The 16587-nt window shown below is 37.5% G+C and overlaps 1 protein-coding gene across 1 annotated transcript; it reads left to right on the forward strand.

Moving 5' to 3' along the window:
- Positions 1-578: 578 nt before the first annotated feature.
- LOC117410428 (transmembrane protein 121) lies at positions 579-3447 on the forward strand. The gene is made up of 2 exons (XM_034016953.3): positions 579-1785; positions 2139-3447. Exon 2 carries the CDS (start codon positions 2277-2279, stop codon positions 3225-3227), a length of 951 nt encoding a protein of 316 aa, XP_033872844.2. The 5' UTR covers positions 579-1785; positions 2139-2276; the 3' UTR covers positions 3228-3447.
- The last annotated feature ends 13140 nt before the right edge of the window (positions 3448-16587 follow it).

Raw genomic sequence — 16587 nt, forward strand, 5'->3', positions numbered from 1 at the left:
TGTTGAAAATTGACCTGTGCTTGTGGAGTACTGTTCCTTTTACACAAAAGACAAGTGAAGCATGTAGCAAGCTCTCCCCGGGTTTGTCACAGATACATTAAGCAATATTGTATTCCAAATGACAGAGGGTCGCTAGGAAATACTACAGATTATTTACAATAAATTAAAACATTTTATTTTTTAGTAATTCTTTGTAGTATACAGTTTTGGAAATCCCAAGATGAAATATTGCTTTAACTGAACGTGATGCTAAAAAAATACTAAATCAAGTTAAAATATTCTATACTATACTGATCATCAAAATGCATTCTTTAAAATAAGAATATTTTGAACAATGGAGGGCCTACTAAAGAGTGGGATTAGAATCTAAATTGGGGCATTTTTTTAAGCTTTCTTTAACAAATATGTGCTAATTAGATTTCTTATCACAGTGCTAGCCAGTCAGAGTAGATTTTGTCTCCCCCTCCTCTCACCTCCCCTCTCTCTCTCACACTCTCCCTCTCGCCGTGGCCCACTCACTCATTTGATTCACTGTTTTCTGTCACACAATCAATGCTAAAGCTCCAGCAGATTCAAAGTGCCTCACCCTGACTGCTTTACAGTTAGACTGCAGTGCAATACTGAACCCAGTCTTTCCAGCCTTGGTGCTTCACAGACTTGACAGCGTTTTTTTTTTTGTTTTGTTTTTTGTTCTGTTTTTTTTTTTTGTTTGCTATGCTTGATTAAAAAACAGACTGTTTTCCTTAAGGGAGGGGAACCAGAAAAGCAAAGCATTCCAAAGAAGAAGAGATAACAAGGAGAACAAAAACAGCAGCTATAAAATTGGATTACAAGACAGGAGAGGGAAGGAAAGTTTTCTTTCATTAAAATGCTTTAGCCTGTACAAGTGGGTTAGTATTATAACTCTCTGCAGCGGGGCGTGTAGACTGAGGATATCTTCACATGAGGAGGAAAGCAGCTGAAGAAGCTACAGACACTTCAGCCACAGGATTGAAAGGGAGGGCAGCAGTACAGCCTAGCAAGCAAGTGTATCGTCGGACTTCCAGCTTCAATTCTGATCCTTTTCCTTCTGAAGATGCTGTGCAGGGGTCAGAGATTATTGCTTTTATTTAATTTGCATGGTCATGCTGGTAACAACTGGAGGTGAATAGAAATGACTCTGGTGGTGATTGCCAGGAGGGTCTTTTCCTCTGCGAGCAGCTAAGAGATTTACATTTACAAATGAACCACAAAGGGGACCAGGGAAAACTATGCCTGCCACATTATCAGCATTCAAAGGATCAAATCCCTCTGCTGCCATGGGTAGCTGCCCCTTGCTGTCAGAGCTGTGTAGATTTTGAAATAAGAAACCTCTTTAAAAAGTGCAGAAGACAAGTCCTTCTGTAAGATTGGGCATCTAATAACTTTATTTTATTTTTATTTACTTTATTCAAGTACTGTAACATACCAGAGCAGTAAGAATTCAGTGATTTTGGTTATTCGACGGTGCGATACAAAAAACTCTGTCTTCAAAGTTATCATTTAAAGGCTTCTTCAAAAGATTTTCCTGGTGTTGCAGTCTGCATTTAAAGTGGATTACATCTGAGGGAAGGATTTTTTTTTTTCGACTGCAGTTTTCTAGTTACTGCTGCTTATGTGCTTTATTCCGATGGATTAAAAAGCCAACCTAAATGAATTTCTCTTCCAGTAATTTTTGTAGCCTATTAATGGATTACAACTGCTTGCTGTCTCAGCTTAACCATTTCTAGAAAGTTATTATGGGAACACTCATTCGATTAGAAAATCGTAAGTACTGATTATTTTTTTTTCTAGTTCGGTTCCCATGCTATACATTCCATAATGTTAATGGTGAATAATCAACAACATTTCTGAAACCCGTAGCATACATTTTTGAAAGGGCGGGAAAAAAAATCCTTCAGCACAAGAAGTGCACTGAAGTTTATAATAATTGTATTTGGAAGACTAACTTTGATATTTAAATAGCAGTGTTCAATCACTGTCTCTGGATTAAGCTAGAGTGTCTTCGGTACAAAATGAATCCAGTCAGAGGTGCATAATCTGACACCCAACAAATCTGAATGAAATTACTTCTGTCTTTTGTTTGTCTTTGTTGTTGTTGCTGTTACACATTTCTACAGGCGCTGTTTGCTGTACAGTAAAGCAGGAGGTGACTGCAACACCCAAAAAATCTTCAATTTAACCACTGAACACAGTGGCCAGTTGACCGAATCTCCAATTCTTTTCTTTTTCACCTGTCAGTGGAGTTTCCTTTCAGAATGGTACCACCCCCACCAGTTAATAAGCCTCACGTGTGCCTCTCCACTATCCTCATTATGAGCAGTATGGTGCTAATGGATGCCTATCTTGTAGAGCAGAACCAAGGACCACGGAAGATAGGCATCTGCATCATGGTAATGGTGGGGGACCTCTGCTTCCTCATCATCCTCCGTTACGTGGCCGTGTGGGTGGGAGCGGAAGTCAGGACCGCTAAAAGAGGTTACGCCATGATCTTGTGGTTCCTCTACATCTTCGTGTTGGAGATCAAAGTCTACTTCGTCTACCAGAACTATAAGGCAGACAGGCAGAGCCTTGACACCATTGCGCGGAAAGCCTTGACGCTGCTGCTGTCCATTTGTGTCCCTGTCCTGTACATACTCCTGGCGGCCATCGACCACATGGAGTACGTAAGAGCCTTCAAGAAGAAGGAGGAGCTGAGGAATCGACTCTTTTGGGTGGTGGTGGACCTCTTGGATATTTTGGATATACAAGCCAATTTATGGGAGCCACAGAAAAAAGGGCTCCCCCTGTGGGCCGAAGGACTGATGTTCTTTTACTGTTATATTTTGTTACTGATCCTTCCCTGCGTGTCTCTGAGTGAGATAAGCATGCAGGGGATCAACATAGTGCCGCACAAGATGATGTTGTACCCCATACTGAGCCTGGTCACCATAAACCTCATCACCATCTTCATCCGAGGGGGCAACTTGATCTTCTTCCAGGATGCTACAGTGTCAGGAATCCTCATGGGAAAGAACTTCTTGGCTATCCTCCTAAAGACCTGTAGTTTTGTACAGTATAGAAAGCAGTTGCAAAGGGCCCCTCTTGGGTTAGCAATTGAACTTCAGAAGAACTCTGTACCCCACAACCAAGCAATGCCGGCCCCGCCTACGGTGATTGTACAAAATCAGATGGCATTGCCAGAGATAACTGGATGTGAGAACACATGACACATGCTTTAAAAAAAAAAAATACAGAGAAGGCACTGTTGGATTCCAGTACTGCACCAAAGGATTCTGGGATTAAACAGACACTGCTGAAGGACGGACGGGGGTATTTTTTAAACGCACAGTGGAAAGTATATTTTTTATGTGGTACAGTATGTCATCAAACAAAGTGAAGATGGTGGTTTTGTGTGGTTTGTTTCTTTCATGGCATTTTCTATTATGTGTGAATGGATGGACAAAAATCGTTATTGATGTTGGAAAAGTAGGTTCTGATGTGTCGTATACCTTAAAATGACATTCTTTCAACAAAAGACAGCTATTTTTAAGGTTTTATAGTGTAAAATGATTTTTTTATATGTCATTCTTTCATAAAGTATTGTGTATTAACGTGATGAGTGTCTATTTGTGTGTCCTTGCACTTGCACTGGTTTACCACTCAATAAAGACTTCATTCATATCTATAAAACACACAGCGGTAGAATATGTATTAATACTCAAATAAAAGTAGTGTTACCTAAAACTAATTTCACCATTGAAGACCTAGGGGCTCTACGTATCATTGATTTTTCTTTCGTAGCTTGACTTTCCGTAGGTTTTTGTGAATTCGTTGACCTACTCACGATGTATTAAAGTAATTTTCACTCTCATAACTTGGTTTCATCCCTGCTCCAGGAATCTTGTTACGACTGTTCGTTTCGCATGCAAATTTACGACTCTCATTATAATATCGAACTCGCTGTAAATGCTGTGCTATTTATTACAATCAAGTGGATGTTGCCCCTAGATTAATTTCACAATCTTCTGATGACTTATTTTATGACATTCCAGCAACCTTATTGTTACTTTTATATGACATTTTTATTCCCTTGTGGGGACATTTTAAATAGTTGTTAAAAAAAGAAAAAAGTTTTTCTTTTATTATATATTTTTTATTGTTTTTTAGAAATAACACAAACAGTAAAATGCATTAGATACATTAGTATTGATTCCTACATAGCAGTCAAAAGTATTCCCACACCGTCTTAATCTTTACAATTATCTCTAGGTTGAATCTGTGTTCAACAAACTCTGAAAATATATTGTTGGTAAATAACGTATAGTTTTAATAATCTATATGTATTAAACTAAATTACGGAAGCCCTGTACCGCAGGTGAAAAAATAAAACCAGACGCACCATCACGTATGCAAAACTAACACGTACGTACAAGTGAAGAAACTATCGTTTCTGATTTATTTATTTTTTCATCTGCGTTTCATGGCTTCTGAAACCTACTGACGTAAACACCAAATAACATTGTTTCAAATGAAGCAGGGTGCGAACACTTTCAACAACTACTCTTTAATAGTGTGTATTAAACTATAGCCTATTATTTAGAAAATATGTTTTTGAAGATTGTTGGACACTCATTCATGCTAGCGAGTACCGTAAAGACTGCAGGTAAATTGTTTGAGTTAAGCCAATACTTTTGACTGCCACCCCACTCCATATAGTTTCACATCCAGTTCAATTAAACATTTTTATTGAACTGGATGTAAAACTAATGAATGTATATCGGTCAACCCTTTACTTGAACATGTAATAATGAATTACAAAAAACAATACAAAGATGAAAATAGTACCACAAGTTATTCACGAATAACATCAAAGATTAAGCTGACGCCTATATTTCTTTAAAATGATCAAGTTTGCAATTTTATAATTTTCTTGAGAGGCAGCTTGCTGTTCAGGATCCTGAAAATAGGTGTGCAATGGTTAATTATGTGAAAATACAAAAATGATTACATACTTAGAGCATAAAGAAATAGACAAAACAATGTATGGAAGATGCAGCAGAAGGTTGTTGCGTCCATAATTGCAGCAGGCTTGAAGGAAAAATGATGCTAAGATCTGTGAGCGCAGGTATATCAATATTAAGGTTTCGGGTCTTTATGAGGTAAATACCCGTATGGTAATGGTTACATTTCTATTTCAGGGAACGTTCTATTAAATGGCGTGATGTACTGTATACGATTAATGAGGAGCCTGTCCCGATTGACTCCCATTATAGTAGGTCCCGGAGATTTCAATGTGGTCATAAGTGGAGAATAACATTAACAAGAGTGATCAAGATGGTTCTAATCAAAAAAAAAAAAGTGATAGCCCTTTTAAAGGTTAAACATGGTCATTTTGCACAGTAATTGTACATTTTTCCCCTACTTTTCCCATTGTTCTACTGAGCATTTACCATAATTTACTATGGTTTGCAGTGTCTTTTAATATACCTTAGCCTACTTCTCTGAGCTGTACAATGCTTACCAAGCTTTTACTATGGGAAAGTTTGGTAAGGGTCATCAAGGTATAGACAATGTCAACCCAGGGGACTTTTTTGACTCGAAAAAAGAAACAAGGACCAGGGTTCACAAATGGAGATTAGATAAAGAGGCATTCAGAACAGAAAATAGTTGTTGCTGAAGCTGACACCCTGGGATCCTTCAAGAAGCTGCTTGATGAGATTCTGGGATCAATAAGCTACTAACAACCAAACGAGCAAGATGGGCTGAATGGCCTCCTCTCGTTTGCAAACTTTCTTATGTTCTTCTTCTTATGTTCTTATCAGTGGAGACTAAGACAATCTCAGTAGTTACACTTCAATCAAGTAACATGAGTGAATCTGAGGTTCCCAGTCATGACTTAAAAAGGCCTTAAAAATGATTTTACATTCCAGTAATCTACCTTTTTTTTTTTGGAAAAAAGAAACAAACATTTATATGTATTTCAGGCCCTCAATGGAAACACTCAGCTGTCTGGCTCTTCAAGTAGTGTAAGAGGTGTCAGTCCCCTTTAAGAAATGTGCAAATTACTGGAGTAAAAGCTTTAAGAATAGGTCTCAAAGCTGCAGCAGGGGGGGGCTAAAGAGAGAGAGAGAGAGTGAGAGTCAAAGAGGGTAGAGCTTCAAAATGCCATTTGGCTTTTTTGCCAGTTGCATTCTTTTTTATTCTTATTCTTATTCTTATTCTTATTCTTATTCTTATTATTATTGTTCTTTAGGGTTAGCCTGTGTTAATTGCTAAGAGCTGAGTTCAGGGCTGTGTGTCCAGTAATGCCTCCCTTGCTAGTAAACCTATTTCCCTTGTTCAGAAAAGAGTCACTGAATCAATATAAAAAAGGTCAAGATCAAATAAAGGTCAGAGCTAGAGCCATCTCAGAGCTAGAGAACATGTCCAGAAAGAAACTTGCTGTGCTGTAGAAGACGCTTTCTATACCTCCCCTATATACTGTTTTCTTTCTAGACTACAGTTAAACACGAAGAGCAAGTGAGCTGCTTACTAAATGTCTGTAACTAAATTCCCTTGCTTTTGATCCCAGCTATGGCCTAATTTTTTTTTGTACTGAGCGGACTACAAACGCGGACTCAACGCCTTCCTATTAATTACAAAACCAAAGAAATAACATATCGCACTCACACCCGGTATTATCTACGATCAAAGAGAAACGCAGGAATCACACACCAATGCAGTTATCAAAAAGTCCACGTACTACTATAACATACTTTTCTGCATATTATTCTTTTATTTTAAATTGTGTTGTAAAGATGTTGCCATCTCTTCGAGTTTTAAGATAGTGAGGTCACTTGTGTTGTAGGGATTTATGTTTCTATGTACTAAAAAAATATATAATTTATTCCCTTTTGTTTTCTTTTTTTTAATAAAAAATAATGCTTAACTTTGCAACGGTGTCATACCCGCCTACCTTTTAGTCTTTCCTTTGTGTTTTTTGCTGTAACTTAACCTGCAGTCCAAATGAATAATAATAATAATAATAATAATAATAATAATAATAATAATAATAATAAAAATGATTTGCAAACGCCGTCTTCTCATCAGTGTTAAGTTTTACACTATGTTTAGAGATCAGTGGGTGGGCACTGCATGTCTTAAAATACACTCGATTGGCTATTGCTAGGTAGCGCTTTGTTTCTCTTAACCAATAGGATTTCCTCGATGTCCAAACTGATATACACAAAGCAGATGATTGATACCTCTGCGACGGTGCAGCATTAATATCCAGAAAAAAATATATATATATTTTCAGGGTCCTAAAGCTAGAGGACTACTATGAGCGACTTTTTAAGAAGTGAGCCTGTGCAGTGCTGTGGGCCTGATGTTTTTGGTGCGCAACACCCGCCAGATTGCTGAGCGGCCGCACATGCGTGCAGCTTAGAGGGAACATTGGTGTGCACCCTCCACTCAAAATCGCTGCAGTGAGGAGGAAACCCGGCCATTAATAAGTATAGTTAGTGACTTGGATGTGTTGAGCCAGCTCGATCGCCCGAAACAGCGTAACAAGCATGTGTACCAACAAGAGGTTGATGCCCTCTCAGAAAGAGGAATAGAGTGCACAGTCCCAAGCTAGGGACTAATTTAAAAAAATGAAACTGTCCTACCTGCAAGAACGAGCAAGGAGGTGCCGTTCAGGAGAAGCAGGACGGTCCCACAGAGCAATGCTTTTTGCTTCAGTTACATCTGGCATAGCTATGTGTTGCAGTGCTTCTGAACAAGGGAGTTAAACTTGTAAATACAGCGATGAACTGTGGTTTTATGCACCCCTGACACATTGTCAACTACCCTGTACTCAGCTGAGGATTCCAGCCTATACAGAGCAGTCGGCACTGGCACAGGAGGCAGTAGGTAATTCCTTTTTGGCTGCATCTCTTCCTTTACCAGTTCCACTATAATGCTGAATGTTACTCTGGTGACACTGAAGGACTCTATCCACTGCAGATCTGAAAGAGTGATGCAGCACAACCTCTTCACACCAGCAAGATGGGCAAGTATTTGTCCAAACCGTCCTTTCACTAGCCATTGGCATTAGATAATAAGGCATAAGGATTTGCTGGTAGAGGATGTTTGGAGGTTCAAGCTCCCGAAACAAAAGCAAAACATCCACTGTTCCCAATCCAGACAGCCTTGGGAGCATACATGGAAGATGTGTGGCACAGAGCTTTAGAATCCTACATCTCCGCTGGTTTTCAGCCATGGTGATCTGCAATACCTGTGTCGGTCAGTTTCATTTTATACCTCCCAGTTAATTTAATGAAAGAGTCGTAAGATAAATTAGTTAAAAACGGATTCAATACTAACAACATGCCACCCTGCCAATGGCATTTAAAAAACAATTTGGACAAGAGCAGTAAAACGCATTATTAACCAACCAGGCACGAGGTATTTTGCTTTATTACAGCAGCTTAGATTCACTCGTGTACCAGTTCTCTGCGCTTGGAAACCACATTTTCACAAACTGTCACTAGTATCTTCCAAAGCAGCACGAGTACTTTACGCATAGATAATTTACATATTAACCCACACATTTCCCAATTCATTTGCATGACATTGGGTGAATAGCCCGGTTTACTCAAGTAAAATAAATGGAGTGAATGGAAACCTAAAAAAGCATTTTACATGAGACATTTTTCTCAAGCGAATGTCTCAAGCTAAAAAGAAAAAAACACGCATGGAAACTCCACCATAGATAAATCCAGATTAGCATTAATCTTGGTTTACCTTGCCTGTGAAACCAGCCATTTGTGTGTGTTTATGGGACGTCCTGAAACGCTTACTGTGGCTTAATGTGCTTAAATGGAAAACAAATGCTTACAAACTTTGTGAATATCAGGCTTAACACTTCCCCATACTATCCTAAAATAAATAGTTTAACCCTATTTAGTGACATCTTTTGGGATTCCTTATTTTTTAAAAATGCGTACAAGTGTTTTCAAATTAAAGATGCTGTTTTTTTTTTCAGTCATCTGAATTACAAAAGTATGATTTATTTTACGATAGTATTATGAAGTGTTAAGCTTAATACCTGCAAAGTTTATAAGCATTTGTTTTGTATTTCAGCACATTAAGCGCTTCTCACATTAAGCAGGTTATTTTTAGGGCTTAACGTGATTTAATAGTATATGTTAATGAAACCACTTTTAACAGTCTTCAAATAACTGCTGAGTTAAAAGCGTTCTAATGATAAAAGGTCTCTCTCTTCAAAAAATTATAATGACAGAAAAACATATGTAATTTATTCTGAATTACTGGGCAAAGCAATTAACAGGATAATTTATACAATACCCATGGGCCTAGTTCTAAAAAAAAAAAAAAACAGGCTTCAGATGCCTAATGTTATACAGTTATTTTTATATAACAACAAAAATGACTGGGCCTGGCTTACATTTTCTTTTTGGTGTCACTGTTTTAGGCTTTTAGCATAACAGCATTGCATAACATGATTTCTGTTAGTGGAAAATCCGATGAATAGAGTCACTGAATAAAAAAAATCTCTCCTGAACCAAATGGAAATTGTGCAACACAAACATTATCTCCTGAGAGAAAATGCACGTGTTCAGCATCATAAATGATTACAAAAACATATGCATTCATATTTGTTTAACAAAATAATGAAGTTGAGAACATATGATATTATTACTAACTAATTACTAATAACTTTATTATCTTATGCTGAAGTACTCTGCAGTTCCCCATACCTTTTACTACGTGCAGTATTTTATTAACTGGTTTGGAGAGCACTACTGTATATTTTAAAGGCATTTTGTAATAAGCTCTAATTTAGAAAAACCTCAATATATACATTCTCAAAGTGGATTTTTTCTTCATTTAAATGCCCTATTTGCACAATAATTTAAGCAACTTAATATGTATAATCTTCTTCTCAGGTGTGTCAAAGACATTATTTTGGCTTTAATTTGGGTTTCAGGTGTAATAAAAAATGATAATAGTCTTGAAGCAATGTTTTTGGAATCGGCAGAATTTGGACTTTTAGCTTCAATTCACAATGAAAGATAGCATTTCTTTTAAAGAAAAGGTTAATGTCTCAAGTAAATATTAAAGTATAAAGCAGAATATATATAAAATCTAATCATCTCATATTTATTAAGTGTGTACTGAAATGTTTAACTTTATTAGTCCTATACGGTACAGTTAGAGCTGAAGACGTTGGTGAAAAAAAGATAGTATTCAAAGTATTGAGCAACTGAAACTCACCTGTTGAGAAGAGTGGCAAAAGGTTATGCCCAAGACTTGTGCAAAAGGTGTGTCCATGCTATGACAAGACCCTTTACTAAACATATACAGGTACTATTGTTAATTTTTATTTTGGATTAATGGTAAAAAAATATTTACTGTCATCGAACGTTTTAAAGTATTTAATTGCCAAGTAAGAGTACAGGGTGTTGGTGGGCATGATTTATACGTTTATTTTAACCTCATAAAACTGTCCATTACAGAGTTAGAGTAAATAAAGCAAACCACTGGATTCTGTGTATACCTCTGTTGATATAAACTTAACTTAGCAGAGGAGAGGAAGAGGAGAGGAAATAAGTCTATAGATCAACTGAGATTTGGCACAGAGACAGTCAGCCAACACATTCCTATTGCTAAGCTAAAAAAGCCTCCCGGGCTATGCTAATTCTTTAACCTTCATTGATTTTCTTAGTTTGTTTGTTTGGTGTTCTGACTCTATGGCATTTTCAAATTCAAAATGGTATAGAGCATGTGTTAGTAGTAGTAGTAATAATAATAATAATAATAATAATAATAATAATAATAATAATAAAGATTTTAATGGAACGGTCAATTTTCTGGCTCAAATCAGAGGCAGTGTTTTACTGTGAAGAAAACGTAGATGAAATATTATCTAATTTTAAAGTCGTACATATATAATTATCCATTATCAGTAATGTACAATAGTAACAGTAAAATAGTCCAACCAATTAGCACTTTTGTTAGAAATTTAGAATACAGGGCATGAATAGCAATGTAATTATATTGTAATAGCATGGTCATTACTAGGGGTCAACTTAAATTGCAGAATAAAATTAGGATTTCGCTGACTTTTTGCAGACCTGTTTAAACATTAAATAAACCTAAGTAGACAGTATTTCAGAACATTATAAAACCTAAAAATAGTGGTACTTGCTTCCTTACTAAAACAGAGTGCTGTCATTTGTTAAAGGCAGGCATGCAGCATCCTCCTGCAGTTGACTTGCCCATACATTGAGACTGCATGTCTGCATCCACTGAATTGGTTGGAAGTTAAGGCAAAGCTTTGCCAAATTATACAGATGTGGAAATCGAATAGAAACAGACCCAAAACTCAGTTACCCTCAAGGGCATCTGGCATGCTTTAATAAAGGCAATGTATGCAGCACGTTCGTTGTCATATTATTTGTCCCATCCAATAATTTTTTTTATTAGTACTGAGTCAAAACATAGAGAACGTGGCTATTCGGGTCAAAAATTCCAACTGCAAAAAAGCAAGCAGCAGGTTGAAGCGAGGTGGCTGTGCTGGATCGTTTTAGTACTGATTTAACTTGCAGACAGGAATATTTTTTGTCTGCGCTGACTTTCCAGTTTGGTTTCTGAAAGCTGTTTATTTTACGTTCTGTTCAGCAGCCTCTGCAGTAGCCTTTTGTTTAATGTGTGATTCTGAGGCTAAATAGCGATCGATCGTATTTTCTCCAAAGAGACATTAAGATATGCAAAACAATTACCTCAGTCTGCATGTACAGTTTCTTTGGGAAATAGCTTGAAACGATCATCAGCCGAAATATACTTTGCTTTCTTTGTCGTCCATTTCTACTATTTTACCTCCAATGCTGAAAACTAGATTTTAGCAACCTAAATCAAAACAATGCAGCACCAACTTTGTCCCACCCACTACTGCACAATACAGATCACATAAAAGCAGTAAAGATGCACTGATAGGCTGATTAAAACTTTGTCATTTGAATAGTAAACAAGAACGTTAACAGCTTTGGAGAATTTTTTTGTGTAAATATTATTTGTGGACCTTTTTCTGTTTGTTTGTTTTTTGTTTAAGTGCAATGCACACGGGACGGTGAAGGAATAAAAAAGAGCTATCTACAGAAGGAAGATACGTAGTTTGCGTCGCTTGCGTTGTGCAGTAGTTCATTTAAACAAGGTTTCTTTTTTTTCCCTCACCTTACTTATTTGTATGCATTGGCCCCTAAGAGGTGAATTTCACAGTGACCCCTCAATTTCACGATTTCCGCAAAATCTGCGAAATCGCGATTTAGGTTAGATCCCTAGTCATTACCAATGGTTCCTGCTCTTGCATGGTAACTGCTGTATAATTTATATGGACATGTGAACAGCATCTTGTTACCTGATGTAATTACGTGGTAACATCATGGCACAGGCCATATCCATGCAGTTGCATGCTTATTCCACCAGTAGTTACAATGTTGGAGCATGAACCATTAGTACCATTAGTTACACATTTTTTTTTACCATGTTATTATATGGTTATGTATGCCTTGCTATCACAGTTTTTATATTGGAAATGTAATCTTACAGGTATTCATATAATTAAGGAAAACCTTATACACGATGCTTAGAGGTACAGTTATGTTTATTGTCTTATTTTTTAAAATACCATCACATTGATCTTTTAATTTTATAACATTAATAAAAAGGAAAGCCTTCAACAGCAGTGCTAGGTGGGACATGACCCAACTTCTATAACATAAGCTAGGGAATTGACAGCCTTGTGACAGCTGTAATTGAAAAGCTGCAGGGGGTGGGCTCCAATCGGACAATACTGTAAAGTGCCCAGTAGACACAGTGCATGCCAGTGGACGATTAGATCTGGTTGAGGATTTCAGTGTCTGTAATTTGCTGGGAAACTAAGGGCTACGTTTTCCTGGTTTGCAAGCCTACCATCTATCTAACCATGCGGGCCATTTTCAGTAACCAGACCTCCAATTCATTTTGCAGTCACCTTGGCGTTGTACATTGTAAAAACAGAGCACAAGGGCTCTAGATCTAATTTGAAGCTCAAAACAAAATGCTTTTCTGCAGTGAGATTTGTAAGAGTGCCATAAACAAGTGGCACATTAAACTACTACATTAGAAAAAGAGCACCTCAGGCAATTCTTCTTGTTTTTCAATTGGAGGTTTTACAGTAAACGTCTCAAAAAACATGCAGCTGGTTTAATAGGCTAATTTTCACAGGGTCAGCAGGAATCAACTTGGGACTCTGACAGGATAAAACCAATAGACTTGAGCACAGCTCCTGGGTGTCTGACAAGAATAAGAAAACAGATGAGATAAAAAATGCTCTGGCATTTCCCCTGATGTGCACGGCGACCAGAGGTAGCAAAGCCAGTTTGCTTTATAGAACAATGCTGTGCTTACATTGACACCAGGAAATAAACAGGAGGACAATGAGAGGTACAGTTTTCAGGGATTGGTTTTTATAAAGATGGTATAAACAAGTGTGAAATGTGGGATAAAAAAGGCATGTTAGTGGACACAATTATATTTTCAGTTAAACACTAGAACACTTATGACGCTGCTGTTTATCACAGTTTTTAGTTTACATTTTTAAAGACACTATAAGGAATGCCGCACCGTAATTAGCCACGTGAGAGTAATTAATTTGTTAATTCAGTGACTTGTTTTCATTTATTGTCAATAAGCTCCTTGATTATTTCACTACTGAGTTCCTTAGGGTCCACGAATAAGAATCCTGTTGTGCTGCTGTGGAGGTTGTCAGTGGAGAGTAATCGCAGATCAGAAGGTGCAAAATGGATTTGTCTTATTCTTTCATTTGTACCTGTGACAGATTGTGTATTATCATTTTTATGTTGGTTAGCTTTTAGGAGCACACTGAATTATCAACAATCATTTTGAGCTTTGATTGTCAAAACTGTTTGACGCCAACTCTGCGGTGTAAAGAAGAGCAGGTGACGGTACCAATAAAGCTGACATAATAAGACAATCAGACCCCTGTGATTTATTTACTCCCACAGCAATAAACTTTGACTCTGCCATCGGAGTGGGAAAAAAAAGGAATTGACAAGAACACTCTTTCCAGTTCTAAGTGCAGAAACAACTTGCCTGTTATTCATTGGGGGACTGCATCAGAGTCTTTATGGAGTCCAAAGTGATGTCACAAGGCAGGGGAAACTGCTACCTGTTTCATCCCAAAGGTAAATATGCTGGTCACTTTATTAAATATGCCAAATATCCATGAGGACAAAAACAGTAATAAATGTTGATTAAGAACATCTGATAAGTAATAAATAGATCATTTGTTGGGGGTCTGTGACAGAGACAGAATGATTCTTGGTGATAAATCTACCTCCCGACCTGTGAGGGCGCTGTGTAAAGGGAACAGATTGCCCTGGACTGGATGGCCAGACATAAGAACATAAGAACATAAGAACATAAGAACATAAGAAAGTTTACAAACGAGAGGAGGCCATTCAGCCCATCTTGCTTGTTTGGTTGTTAGTAGCTTATTGATCCCAGAATCTCATCAAGCAGCTTCTTGAAGGATCCCAGGGTGTCAGCTTCAACAACATTACTGGGGAGTTGGTTCCCAGAATTCTCTGTGTAAAAAAGTGCCTCCTATTTTCTGTTCTGAATGCCCCTTTATCTAATCTCCATTTGTGACCCCTGGTCCTTGTTTCTTTTTTCAGGTCAAGGAAGTCCCCTGGGTCGACATTGTCTATACCTTTTAGAATTTTGAATGTTTGAATCAGATTGCCGCGTAGGACAATTAATTCCCAGGTTTAGGTGGAAGCTGGCCATCTAGAAAGGGGGCGGAGCTACGGTACACTAAATCATCAACCCGGAAGGGGAACGATGTGGCAGCTGTGGATTGGAGGAGCGGTTGCAATCGTTAACCAAGGGGTCATGACTGACAGTATAAAAGGGGACGCAGTGAAGTGATCTGTTCCTTTGTTATGGTTAAGCTGAACCGGAAGGAATCCTGTAAAAGTATTGTGAGTTTTGTTTGTTTGTCGTGTCTAAAAATTCTACTTGTTTGTTATTATTAGACGGCTAACATGATCCGGAGCTGTCGCTGCTGGCCACCACTAAACCTGGAGAACACTTTGTCACGGAGTGACCCTAAAATCCATCTTCCCTTGTATAAGGTGCGAGCACCTTTTTTGATTGAAAGGTATATGCGGCCGAGATGTCTGACTCTTTGATAGAAACAGTTTAATTTATTTGAAGTCTTCCCACTAATAATGGGAATGTACAGATGGGAGCCCAGCTAACAAGATTTAACCCTTTGCGGTCCATTGTCGGACTGGGTCCGACATTGCAATTATTCCTCTCAGGTCCTTTGTCGGACTGGGTCCGACATCATTATAGCAACGCAAAAACCGGGTTTCTAGTCGTTTTTTCTCTGGAAAAAGCCGAGAAAACCATTCAATTGCCGAGTGGGAGCGACAGGAACCGAGACAAGTCGAAAAAAAAAAAAAAAAAAAAAGGCGAATAGTCATACATGGCCCTGGTATCAGATAATGGGGCGGTCGTAAGTAAACAAGCTGGCTGCCTGTGAATCAGCGCACAGAGAACACAGACATTTGCAGAGCTTTTTTGAGATGTTATAGTAATAAAATAATGACTTGGATCGCATTATTGAGGAGTTTGGTGATAAAACGAGTGATTAGGAGATGATTGATCGGTATGTACGACTATTATTTATATTATTATTTATTTCTTACATAGGTGAAAGCTATAGCGAACGAAAGGGTGGGGCGGGGCTGGAGATGCCTAGTGAGTGCTTTGTTGATATGCAGGGCCATTTAAACCCGTTTGACTGTAGAATAAAATACTTTTAAACAGCGCGTCTAAAATTAACTGCGCGTGTGAAAATTAATTAGACCTGACGTGCCTGACACGCAATTAATCAACATCAAAAATTGGCAAAAGGCTAGGATGTCTTAAAACCTGCTTCAACTGGATTTTGTATCAACAGAGAAAGGGGTCAGACTTAATTCAGTAAAATAATATTATTATTATTATTGTTGAAAGAACATATTACAGTTAAAAAGAACAGATAAAAAGAAATTCAGTACTAACTGACACTGTCAGAATATTGTAATAATTGTACTGTGTTTTAAAGAATATAAAACCAGCATAAATAATATTACAGCAAATTATGAACAGGTTACAATGATTTGAACTAAGAAAACTGAACAAGTGTTAATGTTAGAAAAAAAGCTTGTCTATGTGCCTTTGTTATTAGTGCACATACACTCGTGGAAGCCTGTAACCTTGAAAGAAGCAGGTATCTGGGGGAGCTAAACTAGGTATTGCAAATTAGCAAAAACAAAAGGGTAACCCTTTTTAGTCAGAACGATATTTGAAACTAAAAATACCTATTTGATTTTATTTGATTGTGTTGTTACTAAGCATGGTGTTTTTAAATAAAGTATTCTGATAATAGAGTGACAAAACTCTCTGAAGAGAAATAATATGTTTTTAAGTATTTGATCTAATAAGAAACAGAATATTTAAACTAACAAGTGTTTTTGCTTGTTTAAGGCT

Source organism: Acipenser ruthenus, chromosome 6 (genome assembly GCF_902713425.1).
Source record: "Acipenser ruthenus chromosome 6, fAciRut3.2 maternal haplotype, whole genome shotgun sequence".
In the NCBI taxonomy this organism is placed as follows: domain Eukaryota; kingdom Metazoa; phylum Chordata; class Actinopteri; order Acipenseriformes; family Acipenseridae; genus Acipenser; species Acipenser ruthenus.

Excerpts from the sequence above, each read along its gene's own strand:
- LOC117410428 (XM_034016953.3), top strand. The coding sequence starts at position 2,277 with ATGGTACCACCCCCACCAGTTAATAAGCCTCACGTGTGCCTCTCCACT.